At 38.8% G+C, this 13,214-nt stretch overlaps 1 protein-coding gene across 2 annotated transcripts in view; it reads left to right on the forward strand.

The window, feature by feature from the left end:
• The window catches only part of LOC124614718 (synergin gamma-like), a 164,630-nt gene that overhangs the window by 74,881 nt on the left and 76,535 nt on the right, over positions 1 to 13,214 (forward strand). For both annotated transcript variants that reach the window (XM_047142965.1, XM_047142968.1), the window contains 2 exons: positions 4,120 to 4,215; positions 4,494 to 4,853. In XM_047142965.1, the coding sequence (XP_046998921.1) occupies positions 4,120 to 4,215; positions 4,494 to 4,853 (456 nt within the window). The remainder of the gene's footprint in view (positions 1 to 4,119; positions 4,216 to 4,493; positions 4,854 to 13,214) is intronic.

A 13,214-nucleotide genomic window follows, 5' to 3' on the forward strand; every position in this document is an offset into this window, starting at 1 on the left:
TAGATGGCTGAAGTTGTGCAAAAGCACTCTGAAAAGGACGTGGACAAATTGTACACAGAGGGTAGATGCGGGGGTAGGAGCACTTGGAAAGAAAAATTGCTGAGCCCAGAGCATGGAAGTGAGACCAGAGGGCGAAGTTAATCTGTTGAACCAGGACTGCATAAATAAGTGCGAAAGCATGGTAAATGAAAAATGACGGTGTAGGGAGTGTAAAGGTGGGTGCCGTAGCACTTGGTATGTAAAATCTTTTTGCCCAGAAGGTAGAAGAATGTGTCAGGAGGACAGAGGTTGGTACAAGAGCACTTGAAATTGATTAGTATTGTGCCCAGGGGGATAGATTGGTGCATGAACACTTGGTACGAAAAATGATTGTGCCCAAAGAGCATAGTTGGCTTTGGAAGCTCTGGAAAAATAGGAAACTGAGTGCAGTTATCTTGTCTGGAGAGGGAAGAAGAAGAAGAAGAAAAAGAAAAAGAAGAAGAAAGTCGGTGAGGTTAGACACAACTGGCTAGGTCAAACATTTTGGGCATGGTTGAAGCACAGGATGGGTCAGTTGGGAGGGAATTTGCACAACTGTAGAGGTTTGCTGCTAAGAGGGCAGGTTCAGGTAGTGTAGAAAGAGGAAACTTCTGTGATGCTGTCCAGCGGAGGCTGATCAGGAATAATGGCTGAGGTTGTCTGGAGTTGTGATGACTCTGGCTGTTGGTTCTGGTGCCTTGCCAGAAGCAGGAAGGTGTGGCAGACAGGTCCAGAAGTAGTTGACTCTGGAAGCATCTGAGACAGCGGCTGGGTACCTCTGGTGCCATGGAGATACAGGCCAGCTGTGTCATATGGTGTCTCTGGACTTGCGGAATGTTGAAGAGCAAATATAAGACTTAAGGTGCCTCTTCCATATGGAGGACAAACATCAGAGAACTAGGCATGTCAGTGCAGAAGTTACTATCAAAGTCTTTGCGACATGGTAGTCACAAGCACACACTGTGTACCTGAGGTGAAGAATACATCTAAAAGTTTAAGTTCGGAGAAAAGTATCTCATCACTGCATGCTATGAGACTAAACTTGCCACTGGAACTGATGGAGGTGCGAGGGCCCAAACCATACTCGTTGCCAACCGATAATATGTCTTGCACCAGTCAAAGTACAAGAACACAGTCCAAGTAGACAATGTAGAATCATTTTTTTTTTAATATATTCATCAACCAGAAGCTTACAATAGTTTGTGAAGGTTCGTTAGCCCTGAATTTACCCAAATCCAAATTTAGGCTGTAGATCTTAATGATAAAACAGTCATAGTCAGATATTCACAGGGTGTATAAGCCCTGGGACAACAGGGAAATCTAGGGAAAAAAACCCGGGAATTTTTTCATCGGGGAGAAATCTGAGAAAACCCCAGGAATTTTGTAGAATTCCCAGAATTTTTCATTATTTTAGTTTTCAGTTAAATTTTTGTAAGCTTGACTGGTAAGAATAGATAACTCTCCCAAAGAACTTTGCTGTGGCCCACTGCTACAGAATAATACTATAGCAATAAAACATAAATGAGAGAATAACACCAAAATAAAACTTCAGTTGTAAAGAACTAGTGCCAATTACAACAAATAAAGACAGTGCACACACAAGCATCTGCAGGCAGCAAAATGTGTCAAAGACTATGAAGTAGTTCGTAACAGCAAACTGCTTTAAATGTGTCTTTCTTGTGGGTCTCATTTTGATGAGTGTGACATCACAACTGTTTACATTTGCAACAGATCATGGGAAAATATTGCAAATGGTGGTTCTCATTCAAAACTTATCACTTTGAGGACCAGCCACTTAGAAACATTTTAGGCCCAGAAGACCACCCATGTATGCCACTCTTTAATATTTTAGTGGCACATTTGTGTTTGATGTATCTTAAAGGGTAACACAGGCAAGAAAAGATCAAGTTTCAGTGTTAGCGTTTCATATTTATTTTAATTCTCTCATAGACTAAAAATTATGCACTAACGATGGCAAAAAGTATAATTATCCTTCAAAAAAGTATGAAGCAAGTTCATGAGGAATACATGTAATCAGGGACGATTCTAGAAGTCGGTCAAGGGGGAGAGGGGGGATAATTGGTGGGGGGGGGGGGGGAGGAGGTTAGGGGGAATGGAATATTGCTTAACAAAAGGAGAATTGGGGTCCTCCACCAACAAATTAATAAAATTTGGTTTTCCTTAAAATAGTTTTTGGTAACTGTTTTGGAGTTCAGGGTAAAAAATATATATTAATAAATAATAAGACGCCCATTTTAAGTTAAATGATATTTATTGGTTTATATAGTAAGCTATTTACCACTCTTATTCTTTTGTTAAAATGTGTTTGAAATACATTGCAACCTATAGTGCTACATAATTATATTATTCACTGATTTCTGAAGTCTGAAGTCATTTTATCCAGTGTTATATGATACTCCATTTGGTGGGGGGGGGGGGGGGAGGGGGTCCTATGGGGGCTATAGCCCCCCCCCCCTCTTGCCACCGCCCCTGCGTATTATTGACTTTTTCAAGGAAAAGTTGGAGTGCTCGAAGGAGCACATATTCAGTGACATAAACCATGAAATGATTGGTGAGCAGTGACATAATTGTGCTTGTCAGAAATATTCAGGTGCTGCGGTTTAAGCTGTGTTCTTAGGACCCTGTTTAATCTCTCTCTCTCTCTCTCTCTCTCTCTGTCTCTCACTCACACACACACACACACACACACACACACACACACACACACACACATAATAATTATGACGACCAATATTATACATGAAAACTTATCTTTTCTTATAGCTATGCTTTCACACTACTTAACAATGATGTTGCTATTGGCTGACTAAATCACATGTCCTATGCTCTGAATGTCTGCTGTCATTGACTAGTGAGAATATGTGACATGAGCTATGAGTGGCTGACAAAAGTGGATAGCAATCTCGATTTCAGTGCTTCAGAAGCTAACTTGCTGTATTTGGTGTTCTGTTTACACTTTCCGATTGAAAAACTATGCAGTGTAAATATTTTCACACATCCAAGATCTTTCCAAAATGCATTAATTTTTGCTGGATTTTGTTTCCTAATGTGGCGGAAGTTCTATGCCGGTGTGTAAAACTTTCACTGTTCAAAGGATTGTTAAGTTTTACAGCTGTGCGGGAAAGTGTATTGTCACTTAACGCAGAAAAAATGTAACTTCATGAGGGATACAGTGTATTTTCACATAGGAAAAGGCGTATTTTTAACTGGGAAACCCAGAAAAATCCTGTTTTTGTTTTTTTCTTTTTTTTTTTTTTTGTCCCACTTTTACACCCCGATTCACTTGGTCACAGAACAAGGTACATCTAAAGTTCACTTGTTAGAAGAATGATGTATGAAGGTAAGATCGAAGGCTGGGACCCAAATTCTAGTCGATCCTGATGCAGAGGCACTGGTGATGGTGGCCTAATCAACATGCATGACCGAAGTTCTGTTGTCTGCTGATGTAACCCCTTCTGGTTATGCCACTCACATATCACAGGTGTGAGAGGGGTTGCAGATCTGCCAGGTGAGCAGCCCACTTTCACTTATGTTGCAATGCAAAGTGTGGCTTGTGTCAGACAGCTATTTCTAACAAAGCAAATTTCTGTTCATGTTATTTCGTGCCTGCTAGATGGTACGCAGCACACTTGACATTCGATCATGTAAAATATGCTTTGTAATTGTGGTATTCTGAGGAGAGAAGTGGGGAAGGAAGTGCTTTGCCGATTTCCTCTGATATGTGACAAGAGTGTAGCTGGGACCCTACCCTCCACGATATACATTATTGGATAACTCTCTGATAGTTCCTTTTTTGACCCACTTTGTTCTGCTCTTGTCGCCCCTCACTTTATAAGGAACCTTCCCTGAAATTTTGTTCTTGAATTTTCATGTGTTCGCGTACTGTCACTTTATTCGTGAATATTTTCTTTTCTACTATCTTTAAAGTACTGAAATATATTGAAACACTATGTTACATTCCTACTTGTTTGGGAAGTTAGTTGTCGTTCACATTCAGTCACATTTCTTCACCATTGTTATTTTTTCTCTTTCTTTAATATGTTTGTAAGTAAACAGGCCTTTATATTTTTAATTCCCTAGGCTGTAAGTGCTGACAAACTCATTGAAAATCTGTTGGAAAAGAAAGAAACATTCCAGCTGAAGTCAAATACAAGTGCCAGTGCTTCTCATGTTCAGGTGAGCTTGAATCACAAATATTTAATTTATTAGCAATATGTCTAATTTTAATGCCCTTTCTCTTAATTTCAATGTCCATTTTGTGTTTGTTTGTGTGTGTGTGTGTGAGTGTGTGTGTGTGTGTGTGTGTGTGTGTGTGTGTGTGAGAGAGAGAGAGAGAGAGAGAGAGAGAGAGAGAGAGAGAGAGAGAGAGAGAGAGAGAGAGAGAGAGAGAGAGTGTGCACTCCTAGAGTTGCGTGCACAAATGTATGTTCTAGTTACAGTGTAATTTTCTTCAGGTGCCAGTACTTCCAGCTGGTGTTGCTGGTACATCATTTCTGCCAGCAAATTATGTAGCTGGAGCATCAACAACACACAATGTGTCTGCGGTATCACAGCCAGTCCATGACAGACAGAAGCTTCCCACTTGGTTGACAGCGTGTTCAAACAGCCTGCCTCCTATCTACAGCCATGTGTGGTCACTTGTTTTGGGACCAAATGGCCTGGCAGATACTGGTCGACTGTTCCCAGTTCTTATAACCAGTGGTTTAACTGCTGATGTTTTGGGCCATATCTGGAGTTTAGCTAATAAAGAGGTACCTGGACAACTCACAGAACTTGAGCTGTACACTGTACTTGCTCTGATTGCTCTTGCACAGGTTAGTTTTTACTATATAACTATATAAAATATAGTTAATTCATTCAGATTTTGCCTTGAAAGTCCTGTGGTGCTGCATGTTTGATATGCAGGATCTCTTTCTTGTTTGTTTCCAGTAATGCTCATTCCTTCTTGTAAAATTGCTTACTCTTGCTGTCTTATGTATGATTGTATTATTAGCATCTCTCTCTACTTTGGATTAAAGATGCGTGCAAACACAACTGACACACATATGACTGCGGCATCTGGCAGTGTCAGCTGCAGTCATTTGTATGTGAGTAGCAACTTTGCTTTTCATAACATTGTTAATATAGTCCCCCATTCGGATCTCGGGCGGGGACTATTCAGGAGGACGTTGTTATCAGGAGAAAGAAAACTGGCGTTTTACGGATCAGAGTGTGGAATGTCAGATCCCTTAATCGGGCAGGTGGGTTAGGAAGTTTGAAAAGGGAAATGGATAGGTTAAAGTTAGATATAGTGGGAATTAGTGAAGTTTGGTGGTAGAAAGAACAAGACTTCTGGTCAGGTGAATGCAGGGTTATAAATACAAAATCAAATAGGGGTAATGCAGGAGTAGGTTTAATAATAAATAGGAAAGTAGGAATGCGGGTAAGCTACTACAAACAGCATAGTGAAAGCATTATTGTGGCCAAGATAGATACGAAGCCCACGCCTACCACAGTAGTACAAGTTTATATTCCAACTAGCTCTGCAGATGACGAAGAGATTGATGAAATGTATGATGAAATTAAAGAAATTATTCAGATAGTGAAGGAAGATGAAAATTTAATAGTCATAGGTGACTGGAACTCGATAGTAGGAAAAGGAAGAGAAGGAAACGTAGTAGGTGAATATGGAATGGGACTAAGGAGTGAAAGAGGAAGCTGCCTGGTAGACTTTTGCACAGAGCATAACTTAATCATAGCTAACACTTGGTTCAAGAATCGTGAAAGAAGGTTGTATACATGGAAGAAGCCTGGAGATACTAGAAGGTATCAGATAGATTATGTAATGGTAAGACAGAGATTTAGGAACCAGGTCTGAAATTGTAAGACATTTCCAGGGGCAGATGAGGACTCTGACCACAATCTGTTGGTTATGAACTGTAGATTAAACTGAAGAAACTGCAAAAAGGTGGGAATTTGAGGAGATGGGACCTAGATAAACTGAAAGTACCAGAGGTTGTAGAGAGTTTCAGGGAGAGCATTAGAGAACGATTGACAATAATCGGCGAAAGAAACACAGTAGAAGAAGAATGGGTAGCTTTGAGAGATGAAATAGTGAAGGTAGCAGATGATCAAGTAGGTAAAAAGACTAGGGCTAATAGAAATCCTTGAGTAACAGAAGAGATACTGAATTTAATTAATGAAAGGAGAAAATACAAAAAATGCAGTAAATGAAGCAGGCAAAAAGGAATACAAACATCTCAAAAATGAGATCGACAGGAAGTGCAAAATGGCTAAGCAGGGATGGCTAGAGGACAAATGTAAGGATGTAGAGGCGCATATCACTAGGGGTAAGATAGATACTGCCTACAGGAAAATTAAAGAGACCTTTGAAGAAAAGAGAACCATTTGCATGAATATCAAGAGCTCAGATGGAAACCCAGTTCTAAGCAAAGAAGGGAAAGCAGAAAGGTGGAAGGAGTATATAGAAAGTCTGTACAAGGGTGATGTTCTTGAGGACAGTATTATAGAAATGGAAGAGAATGTAGATGAAGATGAAATAGGAGATATGATACTGCGTGAAGAGTTTGACAGAGCACTGAAAGACCTACGTCAAAACGAGGCCCCGGGAGTAGACAACATTCCATTAGAACTACTGACAGCCTTGGGAGAGCCAGCCGTAACAAAATTCTACAGTCTAGTGAGCAAGATGTATGAGACAGGCGAAATACCCTCAGACTTCAAGAAGAATATAATAATTCCAATCCCAAAGGAAGCAAGTGTTGACAGATGTGAAAATTATCGAACTATCAGTTTAATAAGCCACGGCTGCAAAATACTAACACGTATTTTTAACAGGCGAATGGAAAAACTGGTAGAAGCCGACCTCGGGGAAGATCATTTTGGATTCCATAGAAATGTTGGAACACGTGAGGCAATACTGACCCTATGACTTATCTTAGGAAATAGATTAAGGAAAAGCAAACCTACATTTCTAGCATTTGTAGACTTAGAAAAAGCTTTTGACAGTGTTGACTGTAATACTCTCTTTCAAATCCTGAAGATGTCATGGGTAAAATACAGGGAGCGAAAGGCTATTTACAATTTGTACAGAAACCAGATGGCAGTTATAAGAGCCGAGGGGCATGAAAGGGAAGCAGTGGTTGGGAAGGGAGTGAGACAGGGTTGTAGCCTATATCCAATGTTATTCAATCTGTATATTGAGCAAGCAGTAAAGGAAACAAAAGAAAAATTCTGAGTAGGAATTAAAATCCATGGAGAAGAAATAAAAACTTTGAGGTTCACTGATCACATTGTAATTCTGTTGGAGACAGCAAAGGACCTGGAAGAGCAGTGGAACAGAATGGACAGTGTCTTGAAAGGAGGATATAAGATGAACATCAACAAAAGCAAAACAAGGATTATGGAATGTAGTCAAATTTAATCAGTTGATGCTGTGGGAATTAGATTAGGAAATGAGATGCTTAAAGTAGTAAATGAGTTTTGCTATTTGGGGAGCAAAATAACTGATGATGGTTGAAGTAGAGAGGATATAAAATGTAGACTGGCAATGGCAAGGAAAGTGTTTCTGAAGAAGTGAAATTTGTCAACATCGAGTATAGATTTAAGTGGCAGGAAGTCGTTTCTGAAAGTATTTGTATGAAGTGCAGCCATGTATGGAACTGAAACGTGGATGATAATTAGTTTAGACTAGAAGAGAATAGAAGCTTTCGAAATGTGGTGCTACAGAAGAATGCTGAAGATTAGATGGGTAGATCACATTCTAATGAGGAGGTATTGAATAGAATTGGAGAGAAGAGAACTTTGTGGCACAACTTGACTAGAAGAAGGGATCAGTTCGTAGGGCATATTCTAAGGCATCAAGGAATCACCAATTTAGTGTTGGATGGCAGCGTGGAGGGTAAAAAACTTAAAGGGAGACCAAGAGACGAATACACTAAACAGATTCAGAAGGATGTAGGTTGCAGTAGGTACTGGGAGATGAAGAAGCTTGCACAGGATAGAGTAGCATGGAGAGCTGCATCGACCCAGTCTCAGGACTGAAGACCACAACAACAGAAGAATTATTACATAACTGTAATTAGAATATATCTGCAATTGTCATGTACAGTCAGTATTACAATATATGTACCCAAAATGGAAAAATCACTTAATAATAAAATTTAACCCATTTTAGTCAATGTGAATCTGTTTCTCTTCTCAGTGCACATTTGTCCTGCTTTTGAAAATATTTGTTCACAGGGCACTGATCTTGCTGTGATAAATAATAATTTTGGTACCAGTTGATGTAGTGTTGGCCATAGCAATTTGCTTGTTTTCCAACTGTTTAGGGCATTGCTGTTTCTAGGAAAATACCCCTGTGCTAAATATTTGTCCAATTCAACAATTTCCACACTTTCCAGGTTGTGACTTGCTTGAACTGACTAATAATTTCATCGAACTCTTCCCAGACTGAAGAAGTTTCATCCGTTACAGTGGTAACTAGTTGAGAAATGAGCTGTGTTTTTCCTTGTTGGACAACCAATACTTTCTGCAGTAGCCTTCATGTAGCAATTGTGAAATGTTTCGTCGCCTGAAAATCCTTGCCTTTTGAATAATGAGGTCTAATAAAGTTGCCTGACTAATCAGTTCATTCCTCCAGATAACTCCTAACCGCTCTGATAACCCTTTAAGCGAATTATCACCAATGACTCTGTTTCTTTAGGACATTCTTTATTTTTGTCTTTAAAAGAATTTAGTTGCCATTCCATTAATCTCGGCAAGATTTTCATTTTTGAAAGTGAGACTGTTTTTTTCTGAGGCCACTTCAGTCTTTGGTTACCTCATCAAAACTTTCAAAATCTGTAAAGCCTGTTGCGTTATCTCCCAGTTTGTATCTTTTAATTTTTAGGTGAGCAATTTTCCACCTAAAATAGCGAGGCCAAAAATTATGGGATGTATATTTAAAGTAAATCTTTGCAACATTTGTTAAGTAGATTCATCAGCTTAGGACATGGTTTCACTTGGTGCTATTTTTATTTTATTTTTTAATTTTCTTGCATTTCAGCAAGTTTGCTTAAAGTAAAGTGTCTCCTTGAGAAACATAACTCTTTTCACCTCATCGGTAGTTTCCTGTATGGATTTATGAATAGCTCGCTGCACAGTGAGGTGCAAAGATGTGCAAAGCATGGGATATGTGGAAGTTTCAGAAGCATGGCAGTCAATTACATATTTAACACATCATCCATAACTTTGGAAGTTATTTGACAATAACAGACTTTAGCCATTTTGAGACGTTTTCTGAAGGGTGTCTGTCTTCAAATTGGAGCACTCTAAAAGATGTGACTGTAGTTAACTCTTCTCATCTATGAAATGTGCAGTGAGAGCATAGAAACTAATGTTATTTACACTCATCCACACATCAGACATAAGGCAGACTGCCTTTGCAGTCCAGTGGCCAAATCGTTTTTAGTTTTATGAAGTAACTCGTCATACAAACTGGGCATTAGAGAGAGTATGGTAACTTTTTCAACTTAAATCATTTTTAAAAGCTGTACATCTAATGCCATACTTTTATTTAATGTGAGTGGCTTTAAATAATAAACATTTACATTTTGGTTGTTGTAAATGAAAAGCAGCTAGGGGTGAGCGCATCACAAAAGGAAATGAATCAGGACTTGGTCCAGAATCTGTTGACATTGATGGGCCTGGATACAGCTTGAGACTTAGGTTGCCTCTCTGAGAGGATACCCTTGCAAGACATGGAAGGAGATTTCAGTGAGGACTGTTCACAAGAAGTGATTTCTCAAATTTCTTCATCGATTGATGGCGATCTTGATCGGCTTCCTGGCCCAAAATGTTCCAGAGGTACTGTCGGATATTTCGATTTTAGATATCTCTTCAGGTTTGATGAGCCAGAAGCCATGGAAATTATCTGTTGACAGTAGTGGCGTTTTATTTTTTTATTCCCCCCCTCCCATTTTGGCTGTGGCTCAAAGGCTGTGCGGTTGACATATTGTAGTGCAACATGGAAAGTTATGCTGGAAAAATTAAAATACCTACCATTAACATAGATATTTTAAACTGTAAGAACATAAAGTGAGAACATATATACAAACAGCACATTCTACAATAAGAAGCTATAGAGTAGGATATAGGACATTATTATTTGGAAATTGTGATGTTTGTATCGTATACAAAAAGGTCTGAAACAGTCATGGTGATTAAGAAACTCGTAAAGACAAGTCTGACAACACGCAAGGATTTCACTGCTGAAAGATAAAAATTTTGAATATTGTGATATCCAAGTTTGGGCTACATGGTGTGTGAACAAGAGCTGACAGGATAATGGTGCAGATGAAGGTAGGAAAAGAGCTGTGCAAATGAAATCCAAAGCCTTTGCTTTAGGAGCTATGAACTTGTCTACTCATGCAGCGACTAGTTCTTTCAAAATGTCTGCGTTGTTACCGTAGAACATAGTTGGCCATAACTTTCAACTCATTTCAGTGAACTCTGCGATATATTTCAGAATATCAACATCCGTGTCTTTCTTCTAACAAACATGGACGCCTGTCTCAAACCAAGCGTGCTTTCCAGTTCTGTAAATATGGAGTATTGTCTCAGTTGTGTGACTGGATTCGTGATTTCCTCTCAGAGAGGTTACAGTTCATAGTGATGAACGGTAAATCATTGAGTAGAACAGAAGTGATATCTGGCATTCTGCAAGGTAGTGTCATAGGCCCTCTGCTGTTCCTGATTTACATAAATGATCTAGGTGATAATCTGAGCAGCCCCCTTAGATTGTTTGAGATGATGCTGTAATTTACCATCTAGTAAAATCATCAGACAATGAATTCCAATTACAAAATGATCTAGAGAGAATTTCTGTATGGTGTGAAAAGTGGCAATTGGCACTAAACAAAGAAAAGTGCGAGGTCATCCACGTGGGTACTAAAATAAATCCAATAAAATTTGGGTGTACGATAAATCGCACAAATCTAAGGGCTGTCAATTCGACGAAATACCTAGGAATTACAATTACGAGCAACTTAAATTGGAAAGGCCACATAGATAATATTGTGGGGAAGGCAAAACAAAGACTGTGCTTTGTTGGCAGAACACTTAGAAGATATGACAAACCCACTAAATAGACAGCCTATATTACACGTGTCCATCCGCTGCTGGATTATTGCTGTGTGGTATGGGATCCTTACCTGGTAGGATTGACAGAGGACATCGAAAAAGTGCAAAGAATGGTAGAGAAGTAGTATAAAATGGTTCGATGAACCCTCTGCCAGGCACTTAAGTGTGGATTGCAGAGTAACGATGTAGATATAGATGTAGAAATATTGCTTTCTGAAACTACACCAGTGTATTGCAGAAACTGACAACATTCTCTGCCCTATCCATAATGACAAAATTAGGATGAAGCATATGTTTGCAGTGCAGGAAGCCTTTCTTTTTTGCTGAATCTGCAATTTCAGGAGCATGGGTGCTTGTTTTATCTCCAGTGTCATGTGGTGTAACCATGTCTCATTCTCTGTAACAATGTGGCACAGTAAAGATGCTCATTTCTTATGTAATTGCACAATATACACAAAGTAGCACATTGCATGTAACTCCAGTAATGCATAACTTTGCATCTGATTCCATGACGTGGCAGACCTCCAGAATAAATTTCTGCTAGTGAGATGCCCTTAAGATGTAAGAACTTGATCGGGTTGACAAATTTTGCCTCTTTCAAAGGATATTGTGTAGTTTTGATATTTCATGTGTAATGTCTTCCAGAATTTTGCCCATATGTACTTCATTCAACTGTGTCTTGGTGCTATGCTTTTTTTGTGGTTATAGGTAAGTAATGATAAGTCTTGAATAATATGGCATAACAATTAAGGAGATCTTTGCACCTCCCAGGTGTTTCAAAAGTTCAAGCATCTGAGCTGCTTTTTCTAATGTGGTTTCTTTCATGTTGAAATGTCCAAATACAGCATGAAATTTCATCTGGATCTAAGATACAGTGATGTCTTCATATAGTTTTTTTTTAGAGTACTGCATAATCTATCATTTAAGATTTTAGTAAAGTGACATCCAGATTGCAGATTTCATTTGAGGGAAATATTTTCACAGTCTGTATATGAGTTTATGCCTAATTTACTGTAATTGAAACTCTACAGGCCACCTAAGGAAAAGCTGTGTAATTCTTGTTAACACTTTGCCGTCTGCACATCTCGTACAAATTTATTCGTTTGGCGCCAGCAGCGCTAATTCGGATTACTTGGCTTATTGCCGGCCGCTTGTCACTTTTCTGTTGATGACAAGCTTCAAACACATTGACTTTTGTGCACTTCAATTTTCAGGAAATCCTCTATTTTGCCATATCGTTCCACAAACTCAAATTTTCTTTTCAGGTAACTTCTCTGCAAGTTCTACACTGTTATAATAACTATTCATGCAGAGGTGATGCCACTTTCCATCAGAAGATGTCAGTAGTTCCATCACTGTTTTTGCTAAAGGCTGTCCAGCACCGGAATGTATCTTGTTTGTGGAAATGTATCCCGTACTCGAATCACACAACATCCGAATGAGTATGCCGTATTTCGTAATTTTCAACAGATTGTAAACTTTAAAATTTAACTGGCCACACCACGGTATCATTCCTTCATCAGCTGAGATGTTTTAACTTAGATTAAACATTTCTTTAAACTTTTTGGAAAAATAATCAATTATGAATTGCTTTACAAAGCCGGTCGGCATTATGTGGTTTATTGTTGCTGTGGGAAAAATATAAAAATGATAATATTTGTCTTGAGTCGGTTACGGGACATCGTTTTTCGAAATATTGGTGTGTCTATCAACAGATTTGTTGACCAATAACCATCAATCCTTGCTTCTTTTACAATTCCCATAAAGATAGCAAGACCAAACGATTTTCTAAGTTCGGGTCCCGTAACGCCGACAAATTTGGCATTTTTTAAAATCCAGTTTCCTTCTATTACAATTTTGACTGTAGTACTTGTTGGTTTCGTTGCTAATATATTCAAATAGATCATTCCCAATAAATAATTCTATGATATCCTCGATGCTCCGTGTATCTTTGGGAAATATGTTTGGACCCGTAGATCCTTCAAATTTATTATTGGTCCTTGGTAAATCAAAGTCTGATCACTGTGCACTGTCTTCTTTGTCTGATTCAGCCA

This window comes from Schistocerca americana, chromosome 1 (assembly GCF_021461395.2).
Source record: "Schistocerca americana isolate TAMUIC-IGC-003095 chromosome 1, iqSchAmer2.1, whole genome shotgun sequence".
NCBI lineage: Eukaryota > Metazoa > Arthropoda > Insecta > Orthoptera > Acrididae > Schistocerca > Schistocerca americana.